Raw genomic sequence first — 21,321 nt, forward strand, 5'->3', positions numbered from 1 at the left:
AAGTCGTCCCAATATCAGGAATTTATTCTATCATATTTCGTATATAATATTGTCATATCATTTTTGTAAATATCTAAACTTCTAATATTAGTAAGACTTGTAATTCTCACCTTGTATTTTATAAAATAGGAGGTTTTCAGGTTATCTAGTCCTCTCATGGTCTCATTTTTTATGTACGCTTAAAACTTTTAGTTGTTTAGGTTCGACAGAGTTTAAAAAGCTTGAGTTATATATATATATATATTGAGTTGAAGAATTATAAACTTCTTGAAAGTAGAATTTCATATTTATAATCGATAGATCTCCAAATGGAAATTTTATTGCCTCAGGTTACCTGACGTAGAGATACATCAGGTAGCCTATAGTATATCGCCACGTGCTCTTACTCTTTACCGCGCGGCCCGACGACCCAACACGGAACGAATATTGCTCAGTATTGAACATATATCGCCAAAGAACTCGGTATTGCTCGGTATTGAGCTCGGTATTGCTCGGTATTGAACTCGGTATTGCTCGTTTTTGCTCGGTATTGGTCTTCACATAATAGTACTTTTCATTTTTGTCGAGTAAAATCGACCAATATCTAGCAATACCGAGCTACGCAAACTCCCGGGTCTGTTTCGAGTTGGGTCGTCGGGCCGCGCGGTAAAAAGTAAGAGCACATGGCGATATATTATAGGCTACCTGATGTATCTCTACGTCTGGTAACCTGAGGCAATAAAATTTGCTCCAAATGATTCATTTGATGAGCATGGATTTTGATTTAATATTTGAATAAAAAATTGAGATTAAATTCAAGATCATACAAATTCTAATTTAAATTTTTAACAAATTGATACTTGACCTAAATGTCTAGATGAGATGAATCCATCGGTGCGGCAAATAATTTGATGAAAGACTAAGCGAACCAAATCAAGCATTTGAAGTACATTTTTTATGAAAAAGTTGACATTAATTGAATGATCGAATATTTTCTAAATTTTCATTATTTTTTAGAATTAAATTGAATGACTTGACCAGATGAATCCAACAAGATCAAGATCATCCAATTTCAACGTCATTAAAGCATTTAAATGTTAGATAAATAATTTAGAATCAAGAGGATCAATATTGAGTGTTTTGAATATGATTAAATTTATCAAAATGTTTTTCTCAATAAGGTTATAAATAAAGTTCAATTTTTTTATGTGAATAGCCTATTCTAGAGATAAGAGAGCTGAATATTTTTTTTTTATAATTTCCAACAATCGTTGTCTATATCACATGAATTCTATAATTCAACTATTGATGCTTGATTACCAAAATTCAACCTGGTTATTGGACTTTAATTATTTAAATGTGGACACTCAATTTTTATAATCTCGATAATTGAAATTAAATTAGTATTCTTCATTGTGTAAGTTATTTGCTTCAATTATGTACAAAAATGAATTTTGTGCCTACAATGAATTCTAATAATAAATTTAAATGACTAAAAAAATATATTTATCTGTTTATTTATATTCAAATTAAGCACGATCAATCGTACTTTGGCCTAGTTAAATTGATTTGAAATTAATATATATATATATATATCCTAATATATGACTAATTTTAAAATTAATGTAATATTTTTTTAATATTATATTAATTTAAAATTTTATTTTTTAAATTTCATCTTAATACTATTTTTATCATAATGTTCTTGCATATATTTTTTTTCATTAATAATAATAATCAAAAGCATTTTTTTTTCTTTTTCAATTTTCTTCTACATCGGCAATCCAGTTTTGACTAATGTGCCCAAAAGCATTATTTATTTTAGGCCATAAATAAACATAGAATGTTTGACAAATTTTTAGACTATTGAAATAAAAATGGAAAGATTCAAACCTCATTTTTATTTCAGACGATGTGATTGTTATCAATTATTTCAAACTTCGTGATTAATTGTACGAACAGTGCAGCTGTTAGTGAGGATCATAATTAGGGGTGTCAATATTTGTCACGATCCGAAAATTTTAGATTAGTGTCAACTCGTTTGTGAAACATGCCATATTCGAATTCAACAAACCGACCAGTTTCAAAAATAGGGTCGGGTTCGGTTTGACCCAGAAATTGGGTCGGGAATCCCACGGCTGACCGCGTATCGTGCTCGTGCGTTTGCTCGCGTTGCCTGCTTGAGTCGCCCACCGGTGAGTCTGCATGGGTTGTCCAATCGAGCTTGCCCGAGTCGCCCGCCTGCACGTCTGCCAGCTTCGCATACTCGCGTAGCGCTGTCGCTCGCTTGCGAGTCTACCAGCATTGCCGCTCACCCGCTTGTGCATCACTTCAGAAGCCGTTGTCGTGTCACTGCCTTACAGGTCGGATCGAGTTGACCCGAACTAGAAGCGGATTGGGTTCGGGTCCAAAAAATTGACCCGTTTGCAAAAAAAATGAGTTCGGGTTGACCCGAATAGTTTCAGGTTCGACTCGAACCCGATCCATGACCCAATTTTGATGGCCCTAATCATAATGCATATAAAGCTCTTACAAACATATATGACTTAGGCTTTATTTGGGATAGTTTTTTTTTTTTAATAATTCTAAAAGTAGTTTTTTGATTATTTGTTTTCAATTAATTTTTTTTTAATTAAAAAATTACTTTAGAAAGATATAAAAAAGCTATTTCAAATGAAGTTTTAAAATCATCTTAGAGAATTAGATAAGACTTTGTTTGGAAAGTTCGTCTTCTTTCTTCTAAAGCGACTTTTTAATAAAAAATTTATAGTTTGAGAATTTTTACTATTAAAATACTTATTTAGAAAGTAATAAAAACTCTGTTTCAAATGAAACATACAACTCTGTTCAACTATTTGTTTTCCTTTTGTCATTTGTGGTTGCATTGGAAATCAGACTTGGTTATTTTCTTAAATATTTATGCAATATATTTTACTACAAATTATGTTAGAATGGATTTTAAATTTATTCTAAGATTATTATGATATAATTTTTTAATGCATAATACGAATTTCATACCAAATATAATAATTTTAAAGCTCATTTTTATATAATTTATTTAAGAGTATTTTATCATTTGTTTTCATAAAAATAATAACAACAACATCAATTATTTATGAATTGATTACATAAATCTTTTTTTTCTAGTGCCCGCATAAAATTTTATTTCATTTACCCTTAAATTTTTTATGATAGTAAAGTGAATAAAATTATGCTCCTCAAAGAAATATATATTTAAAAAAAAAAATCTATTTAAATAAAATTTATCAATTCTCATAAATCACACCAAATGATTAAAAATTTAGGAGCAAAAAATGTATATATAGGAAAGAGTCTCAAGATTACTATTTTGCACACTTAAAATCCTAACAATTTAATACATTATTTATTAAAAATTAGATTGCTTCCTAATGCATTATATATTTGCTCTTTTTTATTAATTATATGTTAATTTTATATTAAGAATTTAATTAAATAAAACACTAATGAATGCAAAGTATCAATAAACTTGGAAAGCAAATCTGCATAATAGAATATGTCGCCTAAGTAACAAGTTGTTGAAAATTCGATCTTGATTAGGTGATTTGGTTTCAAATTTGGTTGATTTAAAACCGATTTAAATAAAATATCATTTATTTATTTGATTTATGCTAATAATAAAAAATTGGTCTTATATCAAATGAGTTTGGGACGTAGTTCTCTTTGATCTGTTGGTTGGGTTTTGTCTTTGAATCTAGCCTATGTGAGTCAGGGGCGGAATCAACCTTAGTTCTCGGAGGAGTGACAAGTGATAAACTTATAAAAATATATATAAGTGTGCAAAAATAATTTCTTTTACACATTTTTTTTTTTTTGGAAAATTTGGGCTTAGCCATATATTAGCAACAAAATTACATCATGAAATTAAAAGAACAACAAAATTTGGCCAAACAAATAAAGCCATAGCTCAAACAAGCTCAAAAATACACAGCAAATACAAGCTGCACAAAAAGGAATTAACCAAAACCAATAAACAGAAACAAGCTCCCAAGCCCAACAGCCTGGACTCAGATAAACTAACAAAAATTCAGAACAGTCACAAATTTCTGGTTGCCCGAAGACCGTCCAAGGGGCCTGCAATGGGAGCTTCATCATTGTCCAAACTTGGCAAAATATACAGGCATATCGAAGGAACGAAGGGACAGAAGTAATGAAGGGACCCGAAAAATAGAAGTCAAACAGGACATAATTATTTTTCACAGATTTATTTGTTAGCATTAAAAAATTTTAATATAATTGAATAAAAATAAGAGAAGTCCCACAGGCTTTTCAATTTTGGTCCGCTGGGTTAAAAAAAATTTCGGTGGGGAGGGGCCTGTGTGGGTTGAACTTTTATTACGTCCGGTGTAAGGACGTAGAGGAACGTCCGGTTGGAGGCAAAATTCCGCCAAAAAACTCGGTATTTGCTTGGTACAACTAGGTATTATTTGATATTAATGAGGAATACCGCTCTTTGAAGACCAATACCGAGTTATACCGAGCTGTACCGAGAAATACCAAGTTGTACCGAGGAAAAACTCGGTACAAATTTTGTATAACTCGGTATTTCTCGATTTAGCTCGATATAACTCGGTATTAGGTCTTCAAATGATAGTATTCCTCATTATTATTTGATATTGCTCGATATTTACTCGGTACAACTCATTTTTTGACGGAATTTGACCTCCGGACTCTCCTCTTCCGTCGGGTAAGTAATAATTGTTCGCGTGGGCTACACTATATTTTCGCAAGAAAAAAAAAATCTGAAAAAGTGTGTATTGATTCTACTATTTAGTATTTTCATAGATAAAAGGCGGGCCGCGCCGTGGTTTGCCTACCTACCGAACTCCGCCCACTGCGATTCGACCCACCGCTCTCTACCTCTATCTCACAACTTCCTGTCCTTTTTAGGGAACTTGGAGATCGAGGCGAGTAAGGCGAGAGAGATGGGCAGCGGAGAAGAGAACGCGAAGGTATACTACTCCCTTTCGGAGGTTGCGAAACACAGTTCCCGGGAGGATTGCTGGCTCATCATCAATGGCAAGGTATTCGACGTTCCATCTTTGGCCCAGATCTGATCAACTTATCATTTTCTTAATCAATCTCTTTCATGAAGTTCGCTCTTTTGCTAAGATTACGTTTTTGCTTCGCGCGTTTTGCATTTTGATGCCGATCGGGTTTCGACGTTAAGGCGATGGCATGCAGCGATCCTCCTTTCAGTAAATTTTAATTCATTTACCCTAAATTTTAATTCATATACAGTACTCGAAAATGCATTCCATGTGTGTCTTCTTCTTGGTTTGTGGATCAACTGGGATTTCAGTCATCATCATCATCATCATCTCATTAACAGTATCCCAGCTATTTGGGGTAGTTTGTCAAGCTAAGCAAGCTATATGGATTTTTCGATCTGTTGGCTAAAAGCTCTATTCCATTACCCTTTTGTTCTTCGACGAATGAAATCTCTAGAATGAACAGAAGCAGTGATGGAAAACCCTGGGTGGGGTGATCTGATTGCCCTAGGTGTTCTTGCTGTTGAAGCGTGCAGATAAAGTATTTTTTAGGTCTGTTTTTCTCTTATTCCTGTTAAGAGGCTGTTTGGTATCCTATTTTTGGCTTGATTCAAGCAAGATTTAGCTTAATTCTTGCCGAGCAGAATTCTGGGGAATTAAATCCTACGATTTTGAAAACTATATTCAGCCTTATTATCGGTTAAATCTTAGATTTGTTAAATTCCCCCATTCATAAGATTTGTGGGATTTAAAGAATTCTCCATGTCACAAATCTTAAACAAATACAGAAAAAGTAGCAGGCTTTAACAAGATTTAACAGTTGTCACGTCTAACAATTTTCATATTTAACTCTCTCAAGATTTATTAAACTTGGATTATGTAAATCCTACTTTAGTTAAATCTTACTTGTAGCCAAACGGTCCCCCTAGCCTACTATAACTAAAGATACGATATTCTTAGATTCCGTCTTTGACTAATGATTCCTTTTTACTTTTGGATCTGTTTTTCTCTGGTCCTTCGCTAGTATTCTTAAACTGATGGGCCCTTTGATGACTTGATTTATGGGCAAGATGCTTTTTTTAGGTCATTTCGGTAAAATAAAAGAAAATACACCATTGTTTTTCCTGGTTTTCTACTCTTGCGTTGGAACTTTTATTTGGTCTGATCACATGACGTAGCTCTACGTTCGGCCGCCAGTAGAATCGCGCCACGTGTTCTCATTATTTACCGCGCGCCCCGACATCCTGATCTAGAACAGACCTAGGATGGCTTGGTATTTCTCGATTTTGCTCGGTATTGCTCGATATTGGTCGATTTTGCTCGGCAATAGCCAATACCGAGAGCAAATACCGAGCAAATACCGAGTTGTACCGAGTTTTTTAGAAAAACTCGGTACAACTCGGTATTGCTCGGTATTGGTCTTCACAGAGCGGTATTTCTCGTTATTGCCAAGCAATATCGAGCAAATACTGAGTAATACCGAGCAATACGCGAACATAGCAATCCCGGGTTCCGGTCCGGGTCAAGTCATCGGACCGCGCAGTAAAGAGTAAGAGCACGTGGCGACATGTTATTGGCGGCCGAACGTAGCTCTACGTCCAGTCAGAGGACGTAATAATTGTTCCTTGCGTTGTGCTTTCATATTTTAATAGTTTTTTATCAGTTGGGGAAAAAATGAGAACACCAGGAAGGCTTCTTATTAAGCTGAAAAATAAGAAACATAGACATCACACTAGAAGATATGCAATAGAGGGAAGGTGGAGCTTTGCTTATGATATATGCATATCACAATTCAAATATCAGGCATGTCTCTAACGTGGGATGGCTAATCCAAATACTTCAAAGCAGCTCAAAGTATCATCATAAGAGTTATTATGCTACTGCCTGCCAAAGATATCATCAGTTCATTATAATTTTTTTAGCAAGGTCTAGATTTTCTTGCAGAGCTTCTGGTACATATTCTTTTGTATTTGCTTCTTATGCAAACTTGATACAGGTTTTTAGGATTGAATAGTAAATCTGACCGAATGTTTCTTCAAAATTGATGATGGTATAGACTTTCCTAACGTATAATAATAATCCCTAAGATGAATCCTTCCCAAGCCCACTAACCCACTTGATCATATTGCTTCAATGTTGTCATGCTTATCTGACAATCTTCAAGATAGCAAATTCATCATGGAGAAACACCTACGTTAGAGAAGTTGGACGATCTTTATTTGGATTCATCATGTTAAAAGGAAAAAAGGTTTTTTTATGACTAGCACAGTAGCACTCACTAGGCTGGGCTTGATGATAAATGTTGACCTTTAGATCCCTCGAGTATTAGCTAACTTCACAAAGTTTTTAGCCATGAACAATGTTATTTAAACTTGATGAAACTTCAAAGTTGCCGTTGATAAAGTGTTTCATTTAAGCTATTGTGTGCTTAGATTTTTTTGGTAGGGAAAAAAAAAAACAGTATACATGGCTTGACCATCACCTGTTTCTTAACAGATGTGAGAAATCTATTCAAGATAAAGCAATTCAATTTAGGAAGCTTGTGTTGCTTTTATGTTTTTTTTTTTTTTTTTGACATTTAGGTCAATTAAGGCAAACTCACGCACACATCACATAAATAAGACTCGAACGAAAGACCTCTTAATTGATAGCCCAGGTTCCCAACCAACAGACCTCTTAATTAATAGTTTGTATTTAATTCACTTTTTTTTCTTTATAAATAAATCTTCATTTAAGAGATAGATGAGGCTTCGTTTTTTAAGGCAAGTTGGCAATGTTCATTGTTCAAACAAGATTAGGAAAACCATGCACAGGCTTTGTTTTTTGTGGCAAGTTTCATTATATTTACTGCGAACTTACCTGCTTATTTGTGAATGCGTAGGTCCTTGTTTGAATGCTTTCATGTCTGATCGTTAATGTGAATGTATTGGTATCTTAACATAACAATTTGGTCTGTAGCTTTCCATTCTAGTTTTGCTATTTTATGCTTTATATGTATTAATGGGAAATCAACCACCTTTTCCTGTTCGAGAAAACATATTGAAGTGGATAACTATTCTTTAATGTCATAAATATTCTTTTTTTGGACGTAGAACTTAGTGGATTCCTTTCAATGCACTTAATGATGCTTTTCAATGCACATTCAATTGGATGTAAGACACGAATCTATGATGAAACTTATTAGAGACATTGAAAGATGAAAGATACCTCTTCTCTTCTTCTGAGAGTGTCAGAGAGCCGTGTAAAACAACTGGTTCTTTAGGTATTTCCATTGTTTTCACTAATTTCTTTTCTTGTACTCTCCAAATCGCTCCATCTTGTACTTTTCCCACCATATTTCATTGATAATCTCTATCACTAATATATTTAACCATAATTCTTATCAATTCGACCAAAGATATGTAAGTTTGCACATTAGAGTTCACCAAACCATTTGTCAACTGTCCAAGATTTATCCAAACATGGGGAAATTGCCCAGTAAAAGGACTACTTCACCTTAATCTAAGACAGGAACTTGAGCATGATAAGTGCACTGATAAGATCGTGTTATTATACCACGAAATTTTAAGATTGAAGATTATTTGTTATTGCCTTCTAAACAAATAGCTAGTTTCTGCAGTACATATTTCCTTGATTAAATCCCTATATCTGACTTTGAAAGCCAGAGCAGCTATACCAAGCTCACACTCATAAAATTGTTAAAGCATTTATTCATCCTAAAATAGGGAGAAAGAGTAGCAATTAACCGAAAAAAAAGTATCATTCGATAACTTGTGATCCTCTCTCCTAGAAAACCCTTCATGAATTTATGTTGATAATAAACCTCTTGTCATGGATTAATTATTTTGTGCGGATGCCGAATGCAGTCTGGAGACCAATCAGAATGTGTCACGTCATCTCTTCGCTCGAGACCGCTGCTCGATACCGCTAACATGAATTTGTGCTGATAATAAACCTCTTGTCATGAGGGATGATAAAGTGATTCGCCTGTAGTTTTGTATACTTTATCAAAAAGGATGTTTTTTCTGCCGTTGTCAAGTCCCAAGTCTTTAGATGAGAAAAGTGAAGGGTTGTGTTAGGTAGTTGACAGCCAGCGAAAAACTTGTCGAATAATCATGACATAAAGTTTCCCACGTAGTGGGATAAAAGCTTGATGTTGTTGTTAAGCAACGATATATTCCCTTGATCCTTAGGTTTTTAATTCTTTCCTCAACAAAAAAACATAATTGCAGACAAATTTTCTGCCTTGAATTATGTTTTTATCCCTTGCTCAAACCAGTTAAGCTCCATGGTTTCATTCTTCACCAAAATCATCACACAAACTTTTGTGACACATCCTCTCAGGTCTATAATGTGGCTAAATTTCTGGAAGATCATCCGGGGGGAGATGAGGTATTGTTAGCAGTAACTGGTAAGTTAAATTTTGAAAGAGCATATAATATTAAAGCTTCGTTTGGGACGGCTTTCTGGATGCTTCGTAAAGCAGCTTTTTAGTTAAAAAAAATAAATTTTTTACTAGAAAGCTGCTTTAAGAAGCATCAAAAAAATCGTCTCAAACGAAGTCTAAATTTATAACAATCCAGACATCTTAAAATGTGGCATGGTTCCCTGGCCTTACAGGTAAGGATGCAACTGATGATTTTGAGGATGTTGGGCATAGCTCAACTGCAAGGGCTATGATGGATGAATATTATGTTGGTGAGATTGATGTGTCCACAATTCCAACAAAGGTCAAATATTCGCCTCCAAAGCAACCTTACTACAATCAAGACAAGACCTCGGATTTCATAATCAAAATTCTCCAGTTTTTGGTTCCATTAGCAATACTGGGATTGGCTGTTATAGTAAGGATCTACACAAAAACAGCCTAGAATCAGATTGAATTTGTATCTGTTAAGAGGATAATCTGTCTTATTACCTTATGATTTCATTTTCATTCCTGCCTGATGAGGCTTGTTTCCAATTTCATATTTCAATGTGAACTCCCCTTAGAAAACTGCATTTTTAGCTTCCTATTGGAACTTCTATGGTTCTTCAAAGGTATCTTTGTATGCATTTCGTTCTTTACAGTATTCTTCTTCAACTGCTTTGGTTTTAAGGATGTTTTGGCAAAAGCATTAGGAGTTTTTTGCATTTCATTTCATTGTTCTCGATCTCCTGTTACGTAGCATTTGAGATAAGAGTGCTTGAAATGTATCCTAATAACAAAATAATAATAATTCTTCTAAATAAATATTTGTATTTTTAAATACATATATTTCAATTACTTTATATGTTAAAAATATTTAACCAAACAGCCCATTAGTCCCTTTCTGCTGAGACATTGAAAAAAAAAAAAAAAAACTCATAACTTCTAAATTATAATACAAAAGTGTATTCTGATGAAAAAATTATCATAAATGAATTCCCTATAGATTTATGTTCAAACTCGCAGACTTACCAGAATGGCTATATTCCCCTGATCGTCGCAAAACCTTTCTTTGTCCAAGACAATAAACCCACGTAGTTGCATGGATCCAACCATCCTCACAGCTAAGCACCAAATAACTCGACAAAATTAAATAATAATAATAATAATAATAATCAATAACATAACATATGCCAAGGTTAGAATTTGGAAGAAAAAGCAGAGGCAACAGTAACAATTCCTCCATAATTTCAAGAAGAGAAACTTCACAAGGGGAGTGAAGGTTGTATATTGACAAGGTCGCATCAACTTCTCTTGTTTGGTGGCATCTAATTCATTAATTCTGATATTGCCTCTCAATGGGATAATTGTGATTCTGAAAACATTACTGATTGCACGACTTTTTGAATCTTGATCGATTCTTTCCAAGTGTTCATAATCCAGCCTGATTGGTTTAGGAGAAATAGTCATAAGTTCATCACTAGACCAAAAGCCATATGGCTGAAATGTTGGAGCAGTAGGTAAATTATGGTCCTCCTCGGGGGCGGATGCAGCCTTAATTTTTAGGGTGGACAAACTTATTATATAAAAAAGAAGACGTTGAATGGCCGAAGGCGTTGAAGGCTCGGAAGACGCCGAAGAGCGAAGCTGCAAATCACAAACCTTAGCGTGCGGCGTGCCGCCCATGCAAAGCCAGAAGTTTGGATGGAAAAGGGGCAGGCGGATCTTAGAGCAAAAAATATTTTTTAGAGGTGGCAAAATTTCAAAATGCCCACCCTGGCTCATATGAGGATCCGCCCTTGGTCCTCCTCCACATTGATATAATTGTTATTGGGTTCCAATAACTCGACCAATATTCTCAGCTGTTGTAAACTAAGCATAAATTCAAAGAGAGCTTGAACCATTGCTAATTCAAAGTCTTTCACTTCCAACATCTCGATCTAAAATTGAACAGTAAAGTTTCTTAATGATTCACCTTGCTCCTCCATCATAATAAAAGAGCTTGAGATTTATTTATTCATTAGTTTCTTGGGGCGCCAACAAATTGAGTCATAAATAGTTTCTTTGATCACTGAGTGTGAGGTAATGCTCTTCAATGGAAGACATGATAACCATCTCAATGGTGCCTCCTTGAAAGTAGTAAAAAACAAACCACACTTGAGCACCTCATTGATATAAAGGAGAGAAATAATTGACTCAAAATAAGCGACATGGTCGACGAGATTCTACCTCCGTCCAATGAATTCAAGTTGGAGATCTTGAACTTTGATGGAGCTTGCACTTTTGCAATCTTCACAGAGAAGGCCTTTAATGGCTGAGGTCTTTGATTCATAAGATGATGGATAAATGAGTCTCGTCAATAATTTCTTTGGAAAGGTAAGTCTCGCCAATTGTCAGTTAGTGGATAATCTTGGCACATTGATATTTAATTGAAAGATGATTTTTGCATACAAATAAGAGAACCAAAATATCCTTCTTCTATAACAGTTTCAACTCGCAAAGCAGTTCTTGACATCTGCTTGAGAATTCCTTGAATTATTCTCATCAAGCGATCCTCCATTTGATTCAAATGTCCAATGTAAATAAAATCATGTTGCTCTACTTGTGTATCTCTCTCCTTTTCATCAAAAAAAAAAAAAAGGTTTGTAAACTATTTAACAACTAGCCTTAATCGAAAGTTCTTTCTCGCTATCATGAAGGGCAATTAACTATAGAGGCTTGCGCCTATAAAAAATCAGAACTCATATTATAAAGTTCTAGCAAATTGAGGGTGAAATCTCTGGGTAGTGTCTTATCTCAAATCCTATCTGTCTTCTGAAAATTTACCCGTGAACCTAAACTCGTTAAAATTCTCACCGTCAACAACAAGAAGAGATGGCGTGGAGAGACCGGTGCACGAAATGTTTGGAGCCCATAGAAATGAGTAGAATATATAACAAAAAGAAATGAAATAAGCAAAATTAATTCTTGAAAAAGGGGATTCTCGCCCAGAAACTATTATGGTCTTATGCTTGATATAAGATCCAAATCTCAAAACAACGAAAAAAGAAAGATCTTCACATCTGGTTAAAAAAATGTCAAAAAGTTTATTAGAACCTCAGAATTCTCTTAAAGATGAAAATAAAGGTTCCTAAAAAGCAACTAATGAATTGCTAATACATTGTTAATAGTGACTTAAAAATTGATGATTAAGAACTAGATTAAAATAACTTTGCCAAAGTAGGAAAACTAAAATATTCATGACAGCTAAAAATTAAAAACATATCTTTCCGCATCAACTTTTGCAATGGAAGAAAATTATAAACAACATACAGAGTAGCTACCGTACCGTATCTCAAGTAATTACATGTACGGTAGACTTGCTGCAGCATCTGCTAGGGAACTAGTTGTTGTCGCTCACCTCATATATAAACTCCCAGGCTACAAAGCATGATAATTAGTACAAGCTTAGAAGAAACGAGTAAAACAAGATGATTCAAGCATTCCAGTTCAATTTTGTAGAAATTCAGACCACCAAACATACAAGAAGCACAAGACAGTACTAACCTGGAAAGCAAGAACAATGACACCACTAGCTAACTGGACCTAGACATAGAAATGAAATATATAAAATAATGTACGAGATTAACTTGTTTGTTTTATTATAGATTTTCTTTACTGTTAGAATAGTAAAACTAGGAACAGAAATAGCAACATAAGAAAATGTAAGGACACAAAAAATAACGATCATGTAAATTGTTAATGAGCACGGGAATGTATACATGAAAAAATATTTTGGAGTTCACGATACCTTCTCAGAGACAGCATGATCTGGTATAGCATGAATTTTTTTTTACACGAGTTAACCCTAATACTTTGGTCTACTGGAGAAATTATTCCGTGCGGAGTCCGGATGGTAAAGAACTGTCCGGATGTGAGTGTACATAGTTTTTGCACACATTATGTATAAAAAAAATCAAATTATGTACAAAATTATACTCAGTGTATACTCACATCCGGATGGTTCTTTACCGTCTGGACTCCGCACAGAATAATTTCTCGGTCTAATGACATCCAATCTCTGGCATCAAGTTGCATACTCTTTTTAACCAACCATTGGTCAAATCACAGAGCAAGTGGATTTTTAATTCTGTACACCAAATTATTTGGGATAAACCTTATTAATCCTTCTTTTCAATTTGTTTCTTAGAGTATTGCACTCATAGTTACCTCCACTTTATACAATGTTTTTTCATAATTACTACGAAGTCTGGCTCATAAAAGTTTATGACATGGCATGTTCACCTTCATGGTCCTTTACATGCGACATTTTATATATAACTAGCTAAAAGTGTTTGTGGAATGCCAAATGACGACCATTGTTTAGACACAAAAGCATCCGCCAACGTAAAGAATAATATGTTGATTGTGAAGTATTTGCTCAGTAATACTTGTGCTCGTGACAATCTTTCCTATATTTGGCATACATCAACTATTTTGAAATGGAATGTCAACTTGTTTAGTAATAGCTATTTTCTTCAGACGTTTGCCTCATTCTTATATTTTATTTAAGGTAAGAAGATAAAAATGAATAGGCAACAATTCCATACATAAACTCTACCCTTACTCACATAACACCACAATTTACTGATGGAAATACAATTTCTCTATAAGGTAGACCTTGGCAAGCTGTTGACATTAACTTTACTCTATGGATTGATTAATTCATCTTTTCCTTGGGACTTGATTAATCACGCAATATCAAACAAGAGACTAAAAAGAAACCTTAGTATATCTTCCCATACTTTCAAGGCTTCGCTAAAGAATGTGTGCAACCTGATTACTTTCAAGGCTTTTTTCAACCATCAACAGTCCTCAAGGAGAATTCAACCGTCTGGTTCGTTATTCATTAGTTACAACATGCAGCTTTATTGAAAAAGAAAAAATAGTATAATGGAGTTAAAAAAAGTTAGAAATAAGCACAATTTATTGCATGCTTTAAACTATAGAGCAGTAGAAAACACATTTCTGCTGAATAGCAATGTCATTTCAAAAATAAAAAAAGATTACACATAGCATGTCATGCCACACAATTTGGAGCATGGCAAAATTAATTAAAGTAGCCACATTTAGCCAATTTCCATACTAGCCAAACAATATTAGATTGGTGGTGAAATATAGCCCTAGATAGAAATAGGAGTACAATCATGCCAAATTCCCGTTATCTCTTATGGCTAACCTAAGATTTTCCAATTACGACCGAAGAGCCTCATTAATAGCCCTCGTCTATGAGATTACAATCATTCTTTTGAGTTAACTTCCACTACAATTATTACACAAAAAGCATTTATCTTGTAGGCTTATAAGCAAGTGTGAAATGTGTGCTAACATCAATAATCGAATATATATATTGCACGTCAAAGGCCTCTTAATGTAAAAAAAGGGTTCCATAAGATTATAATTATTTTAACCAGACAAAAGAAAATATTCCCACCCATTTTCACCCATCCACCCTTTTTCTTTTTCTATTTTTTTCAGTTTATTTGAATCCTTTTAGAGGAGAAGGGCAATATCATCCAATCACAATCGATGGCCCATCTGTTTATATTTCATCAGGGCATCCATATGCTCCATCATCAACTTTGCAGAGCAATATAACATTCAAAACAATTCAAACATTTTAAATTTGAAAAGAAGGCTTGCACCAATTCCTGAAAAATCTTATCTGAATTTTGAAGGAAAAAAATATTTCTTTTTCACACTAGTACAGAAAAAAAAAGTGAAGAAAAAAAAAATCAGTCATACTTAGAGGTTTTTTTTATTTGTTATAAAGCAAATGCAATTTAAAATAAGTTAGAGATTGATTTGTTGAGTGAAATTAATGTAAAGTATTTGCAAGTAAATTTAGTTTTTTTTTTTTTTAAAGTTTGGTTTGAAGTAAAGTTAGTAAAATTACTTTGTCATATTTCCATCACAAATATTAGTAAAATCTCAAGTAAATGGAGCCAAATTCAGAACATTTATTTTGCATGTATTTACTTCATGTTACATTCCAAGTACACGAAAGTAAAAAACCCCTTCACTAATTGGGTGAATGCATTTCAGATACACATATTTCAAATATAAAATATTATGTAAATGTAGTTTATTTTGTTTTTTACGAAGCTACCTAGTTAGATGCAAAACAAATACAATAAATCTATTTCCTTTTTCTATGATAGGATGCCGAAAAAAATTAGCTAAGATCGACAACCTCCACAACTATCAAAGTCACACCTGCCTAATCCAACCACCATGAACCTCTTCCTTGAGAAAACCGACATAACTTCCAAATCTCTTCCTCGTCTATCACCAGCCTCTATCTCTACCTCCTCTCCACCTCAACTACTGCACTAACCCATCTCACCATCATAACCTCCTCCCCGATCACTATCAGTGATGCAAGGAAGCAAAAAGTTCAATCAATAGATTAATCACAAATGCCCACCATCAAAAATAAAAAAATTGTAGTTTATAATTTTTATGTTAGATCCATGTAATCTTCATATATTTTCATGTGCAAGGGAGGCCATTCATACATGTCTTTGGAGGGAGTTTTTCAAATGTAGAACCTGCTTTTGGAAACTAGTCAAACACCCCAAATTGAAGACGTGTAATTGCAATCAAGGATTTAGGGAATTTATCATGATTTAAGTGGTTTGCAATAAGTTTCAAAATAAAGTGCCTTGAAGAGGTTGCCAACAATAGTTTCAGACGGAACTTCGTGGAGAGAATTTCAATGTATTTTCTTGTGTGTTTTCCAGATTGTTTAGTCAAATAGGATGGTAAGGAAGATGGAGGTTGATGTGAAGGTAAAATCAGATGAGGTGGAGGTTTAGGGTTATTTAAATGGGTGTAAAATATTTTTCTTATTACATGCATCAAGATGAAAGAAGGCAATGCATGCAAAAAAGGGAAATAAAAAAGTTATAGTTTTGTTCGAATTTTCTTTGCAAGGCAAATTAGGGTTTGTAGATACTTCAAAGGCATCTAATTTTTATTTTACTATCAATTCAATACAATAAAAGATAAAGTACATGTGCAAGAAATATTTTACAACCATTTTATTTGCAAGCAAACAACACTTTTATGTAAAATAAAGATGCTAATCGGAAGGGAACACTACAGGAAAACCTGTTATTACCGGCGGACAGAATCCGCCGGAACTAATGTAAACTCCGACGGAAACGTTAGTTTCCGGCGCAAGTTCCGGCGCAAAGCTCTCCGCCGGTTTCGGGTGCGTCGATAATTTTTTTCCGACGCATATGTTGCGCCGGAAACAGTTCCGGCGTAGTTTCCGACGCACTACCGGCGCATTAAACGTTTTGTTTACCGACGTGAAAAATGGGAGAATTCCGGCGCCTTATGCGCCGGTAATTACCGTCGTATCATGCGACGATAATTAACGGCGGATAAGGCGTCGGAGTTGCGTCATCGAAATTCCAAGCTTGGTTTACGACGCAATTGTTGCGCCGGTAATTAACGGCGGAATATCCGCCGGACTGGCGACGGTAGTTTCCGACGGATCATATTCGCCGGTAAGTACGCTCGATACATTTCGTTGTATCGTCTTTTCCGGCCACGGCAATGGACGCCGGTAACTTTCCGGCGTCAGTTCCGCCGGAAATTACGCCGTAAACTTTACGTCGCATCATTCCGCCGGAACCTGCGCCGTCAATGCCGGCACAAAAATATCCGCCGGAAATTCCGACGGTAATCGCGTGTTTTCCCGTAGTGGAATAAAAATAGTATGAATTGACTGGTTTGGTGTATTATGGGTGTACGGAAAAACAAATATAGAAATTTTAAGATCTCAGGTATCTAGTTGAAAGTAAAATCCATACAAAGTAATATTTTGAGAAATTTAGAATACCTCCAGTTTATTTTCAGTGTATTATGAAATTCACCCAAATTGGGTGAATTCAGTATACTCCACTAATGAAGTAGATCACCATTCAGCTTGGGAGTGACCCATTGTGACCTTGCCTCTGCTGGGACCTGAAAAGATCAGAGTCTATGACCCCGCTATGTTGTCCTCGTCAACCCCACCTTCACAACGCAACCCCATTGCAACCAACTGAGATTTGCTTTTGCAACCCCATCCCCATCTACGACCTACCCGCGGCTTACCACCCAACTAGGCACCCCACACCTGTGACCACACTTGAGACCCACTGATGGGGACATCGATACGAGGTTTCGACGCGTCTATCAGAGGCGACACAGGAGATCGATGGCCATGATGGAGAGTCTTTACTTTTGATGCATTTTATGTATTAGTCATTTTTATTTTTTTAGTTTTCCATTTTTGCCCTTATGGGTAGTTGGTCACTATTGTAGCCCAAGGGGCATTCTTGTCTTCTTTTTTTTTTTTTGTCATTGTGAGGTTTATATATATGGTCATCCTCTTATGTATTGGATGATGAATGTTTAATGAAATTTTACTTGTTTATTCTTCTTCTTGCATGAGAGCTAGAGAGAAGGGAGAGAGCTCAAAGTGAGCAATTGCAAGGCCCACCAGTCGTTGGAAGAGTCCGCGACTCGTGGTTAGTTTAATTTTATCCTAATTGTTTTCTTCTTCATCTCCCTTTCCCTTTCTCAAACCCATCGCCGGCCACGTCCAAATTTCCCACCACCGATGGCTCATCCCCTCCACCCACATCATCCCCTAGCTCCATCATTCAAAATCCCACCACCAACCAAAACCCCAACCCGCCCCTTTCCCTCCTTGCCGCCACCCCCTTCCCTCATAATTGCCCTTCATTATGATGATTTCAATCATCATAATGATTTCCTAATTAAGCTATGCATTAGAGGGAAAATTCGAATTCATTTGAAATTCAAATATCGAATTTCGAATTCTTTCCATTTTTAGAATTCCGAAATAGGAAAGTTAGTCATGACATCAATCTAAATTCAAAATAGATTTGATTCAATATTAACTTTCCTAAATCATAATCCTTGCTTGGAAACCTCCTAAACACCTCCCCAAATTTCCTCCCTCTCTCTCCATGCCACCGGCCTACTAGGGCCTCTCCAATTAATGCCTTAAGTACTTAATGCTTACTTAAGGCATTAATTGCAAGATTAATTTGAAATCAAATTTCGAATTATTCTACACCCAATTTCATTCAAATCCTAAAATTAATTTCAGGTTTTGAAAATAAAACCCCCACCTCCTCTCTCTTGAACCTGCCAGCCCCATTAATGGGCTCTCACTTTGTTTGTTTCCAATTCTACCCAAATTGAATTTGAATTCAAATCTTAATTTGATTCCCTCCAAATCTAATTAAGTATGAAATTTATTTCAGATTTATTGGGAGACTTATTGGAATCGGATTCCAAACCCTAGCCCTCTTCCCCTTGAAGCCGCCGCCCCTCTCCCTCCTTTCTATTCAAGCCGCCACCTCTCTCCTTCACCCCTTGCTCTCTTTGCCTACTCCCTTGGGCTCTCCCTCGCCATCTCATGTCAATGATGTATGGCCGATCCCAAGGTTGATCGCGGTTTCGCTTACAACGATCGTGAGGAGATTGACATTCTTCTCTCTCCTTTCTAGGACCCCGATTGGGAGTACGACGAGACGGTGGAAAGATACGTCAAGCGCATCCTCTACTGCTTAGCACATACGATTGATCTTCAAAAGCCTAAGACGCCTTGGCATCTCGTTGGGAGATCTACTCCTTCTCCGTCCGTGGCTACCTCTCCACCACCGTCAACTTTTATGTGGATTAAGACCATTGGTGTTGCGACCGTCCTCGTGGCATTGTTGGGTGTGCTGAAGACCTTTCTCCGCTAAGCCATATTTTGAGTGTGAGTGAGCATGGTAACTCATAGTGAACTCTCTAAATATTAACTGTGGGATTGTATTACAACATATTTGTTTTTACTGTGATAATTTCAGATCTATCTTCAGTTGTTCCAAACTTCTAGTCTTGTAATTGCTTGCCATAATAAACTTGACGATTGAGAGCTCTTTAATCTCGTCTTACGAAACATTATTCTTAAAGTAGCAAGCATCGTAATTCTTTTAAATATTCCCGTGCAATTCTTGTTAGTTTCGAATCACCCACCCTAGCAATCCTGCCATACAACATCTGAGTTCAATGTCAATGTGCTAGAATTGATTCCTTACATCCAACCAAGAATAAATTTTTTGTGCTTTCTCTTACAGTCATCCAAACAATCCAAAGAAATTAAAATGCACTGTATCTAATTTACACAACATTTGAAATACACCTATATTCTAATTACTTGCAGCCAAAGAACTCCTAAATTAAAATAACATCACTTAACATCAGAAGTTAATTGACATGGATACAAATCAAGTTTTTACTAAACCCAAAGCTCCCCTTCCACAATATTCAGTTCCCCTTACACAATATTCAATCGAGTAATCTTTCATATTATAATGTTTGAAGATGTACAGGAGACATAACTTTTGCTAAAAATACAATCACATTTCATCTTACAATTTTTATCTAGGAATCAGCTACCATCAATCAACCTTTCCTTTATTACAAAATATACATCAATTGCTTTGTTGCAGAAACTAAATCTCCCTACTTTTTTAAAAACTCCCAAACGGCCTGGAACAAAAATCAATTGTTCCAGAAATCCTTAACATAGGGGGAATTGGGCGGATAAGCAGAACACAAAAACCTAATCCCAGCAATTTGATATCCTAATCCCTATGTCCCCATGGATTGTCCAGAAAGACTCACCTGGGCATCCGCGTAACGCCCATTTGCGCGAATACCATCACCTCCAATTACTAGAGATGGAAAAGAATCAACCATCGGCTTTCCTTCTCCCTCGGCGATGAGCGCACGGGCACTTCTCTGCATGCTAATCAGCACATTATGCCAGGTATTAACCCTCGAGTGGGTACGGCCGGCCACTCCAACGACATTGAGATCTGCGAGATCTTCAGCGTGCATCGCGAGCACGTCCTCCGGACGCGCTCCGTCGACGACAGAAATAAGGCAGGCACAGAAGCCACGAGTGATCTCGGAGTCACTATCAGCCGCAAAGCGCATCCGGCCGAGGGCGTCGAGCCGAGCGGAGAGCCAGACCTGAGCCGTACATCCCGTGACGCGGTTGGAGGGTATGCGGTCAGCGTCGGGAAAAGGTGGGAGATCATCTGCGTAGAAGAGGAGACGCTTAACACGGTCGATGGGCTCGGGAAGGGACTTAAACTCGTCGGAAAGACGGCGAAGACGGAGATTACAAGCGTCAGCTGCAGATTCCAAGTCCGATTCAGTGACGGTCGCGATGGCCGCGACGGCGATAGCTGCGGAGCCGGAGACGAGAGGAGCAGCGGAGCAACGGAGGACGAAATGGTATGAGCAGCGACGACGGAGTCTGCGGGACCGAGAAGGGGCATGCTTATGGTTAGGGTTAGGATTGAGAATAAGCTCAGTAGCTAGAGTGAAACAATTCATGACGGCTGAAGCAGAGAGGGTGAGACTTGCAGAGGAAAGGAGAACTGAAATGGCGGGTCGTGAAGCGTATAAATAGATTGGATTTTGGGAGACAAAAGCGATGATGGAGGGGCCTGACGGGCAAAATTATTGTTAAAGAACAGGTCGCTGTCGAACTGTCGAACCCAATTCGAATTAGTTGGAGTTTGAATTCGAAAATTTTGATTTCGGCTTAAGGTGCTATTCGGTTGAGGTACTATGAATGAAGAGTTAATTAAATGTAGAATTTTGTTTGAAAACAAAAAGTAAATTTAAAATATTTTTTAACAATTTTGAATATAACACTTGTTTATTTTGGTTAACTTCTCAATTTGCTTGATAAAATTTAATTCATTTGAAATTCACCCTCTAATTCTTTTTTGGAGTTTTTGAAGTTTCTCATACTTGAGCGAGTTTCAAATAAAT

The 21,321-nt window shown here is 36.1% G+C and overlaps 2 protein-coding genes across 13 annotated transcripts; one reads left to right on the forward strand and one right to left on the reverse strand.

The window, feature by feature from the left end:
• Positions 1-3,871: 3,871 nt before the first annotated feature.
• On the reverse strand, positions 3,872-20,942 carry LOC110114764 (quinolinate synthase, chloroplastic). Of its 12 annotated transcripts, none has more exons than XM_028694167.1 (5): positions 20,158-20,940; positions 12,964-13,002; positions 12,746-12,837; positions 10,450-10,541; positions 3,872-4,092 (listed from the first exon to the last, which is right to left on the reverse strand). In XM_028694167.1, exons 1-3 carry the CDS (start codon positions 20,875-20,877, stop codon positions 12,814-12,816), a joined length of 783 nt encoding a protein of 260 aa, XP_028550000.1. In that variant the 5' UTR covers positions 20,878-20,940; the 3' UTR covers positions 3,872-4,092; positions 10,450-10,541; positions 12,746-12,813. The 12 variants fall into 12 exon arrangements, with proteins under 12 accessions (XP_028550000.1, XP_028550002.1, XP_028550001.1 ...); XM_028694168.1 differs by lacking the exon at positions 3,872-4,092 and adding an exon at positions 9,908-10,166; XM_028694165.1 differs by lacking the exons at positions 3,872-4,092; positions 10,450-10,541 and adding exons at positions 10,567-11,546; positions 11,647-11,738.
• LOC110114767 (cytochrome b5) lies at positions 4,777-10,048 on the forward strand. Its single transcript, XM_020847752.2, has 3 exons — positions 4,777-5,042; positions 9,354-9,420; positions 9,630-10,048. The coding sequence occupies exons 1-3, from the start codon at positions 4,944-4,946 to the stop codon at positions 9,878-9,880; spliced, it is 417 nt and encodes a 138-aa protein (XP_020703411.1). The 5' UTR covers positions 4,777-4,943; the 3' UTR covers positions 9,881-10,048.
• Positions 20,943-21,321: the final 379 nt, after the last annotated feature.

The sequence above is a fragment of the Dendrobium catenatum genome, unplaced genomic scaffold (genome assembly GCF_001605985.2).
Source record: "Dendrobium catenatum unplaced genomic scaffold, ASM160598v2 fragScaff_scaffold_412, whole genome shotgun sequence".
Classification (NCBI taxonomy): domain Eukaryota; kingdom Viridiplantae; phylum Streptophyta; class Magnoliopsida; order Asparagales; family Orchidaceae; genus Dendrobium; species Dendrobium catenatum.

Bases quoted from the DNA above. Each gene is read 5' to 3' on its own strand.
- LOC110114764 (XM_020847749.2), bottom strand. From the start codon at position 20,877: ATGAATTGTTTCACTCTAGCTACTGAGCTTATTCTCAATCCTAACCCT. The intron at 13,003-20,157 runs GTGAGTCTTTCT...TTCTATGTCTAG, and splicing joins GGCGTTACGCGGATGCCCAG to GTCCAGTTAGCTAGTGGTGT.
- LOC110114767 (XM_020847752.2), top strand. From the start codon at position 4,944: ATGGGCAGCGGAGAAGAGAACGCGAAGGTATACTACTCCCTTTCGGAG. The intron at 5,043-9,353 runs GTATTCGACGTT...ACATCCTCTCAG, and splicing joins GGCTCATCATCAATGGCAAG to GTCTATAATGTGGCTAAATT. The intron at 9,421-9,629 runs GTAAGTTAAATT...CTGGCCTTACAG, and splicing joins GGTATTGTTAGCAGTAACTG to GTAAGGATGCAACTGATGAT.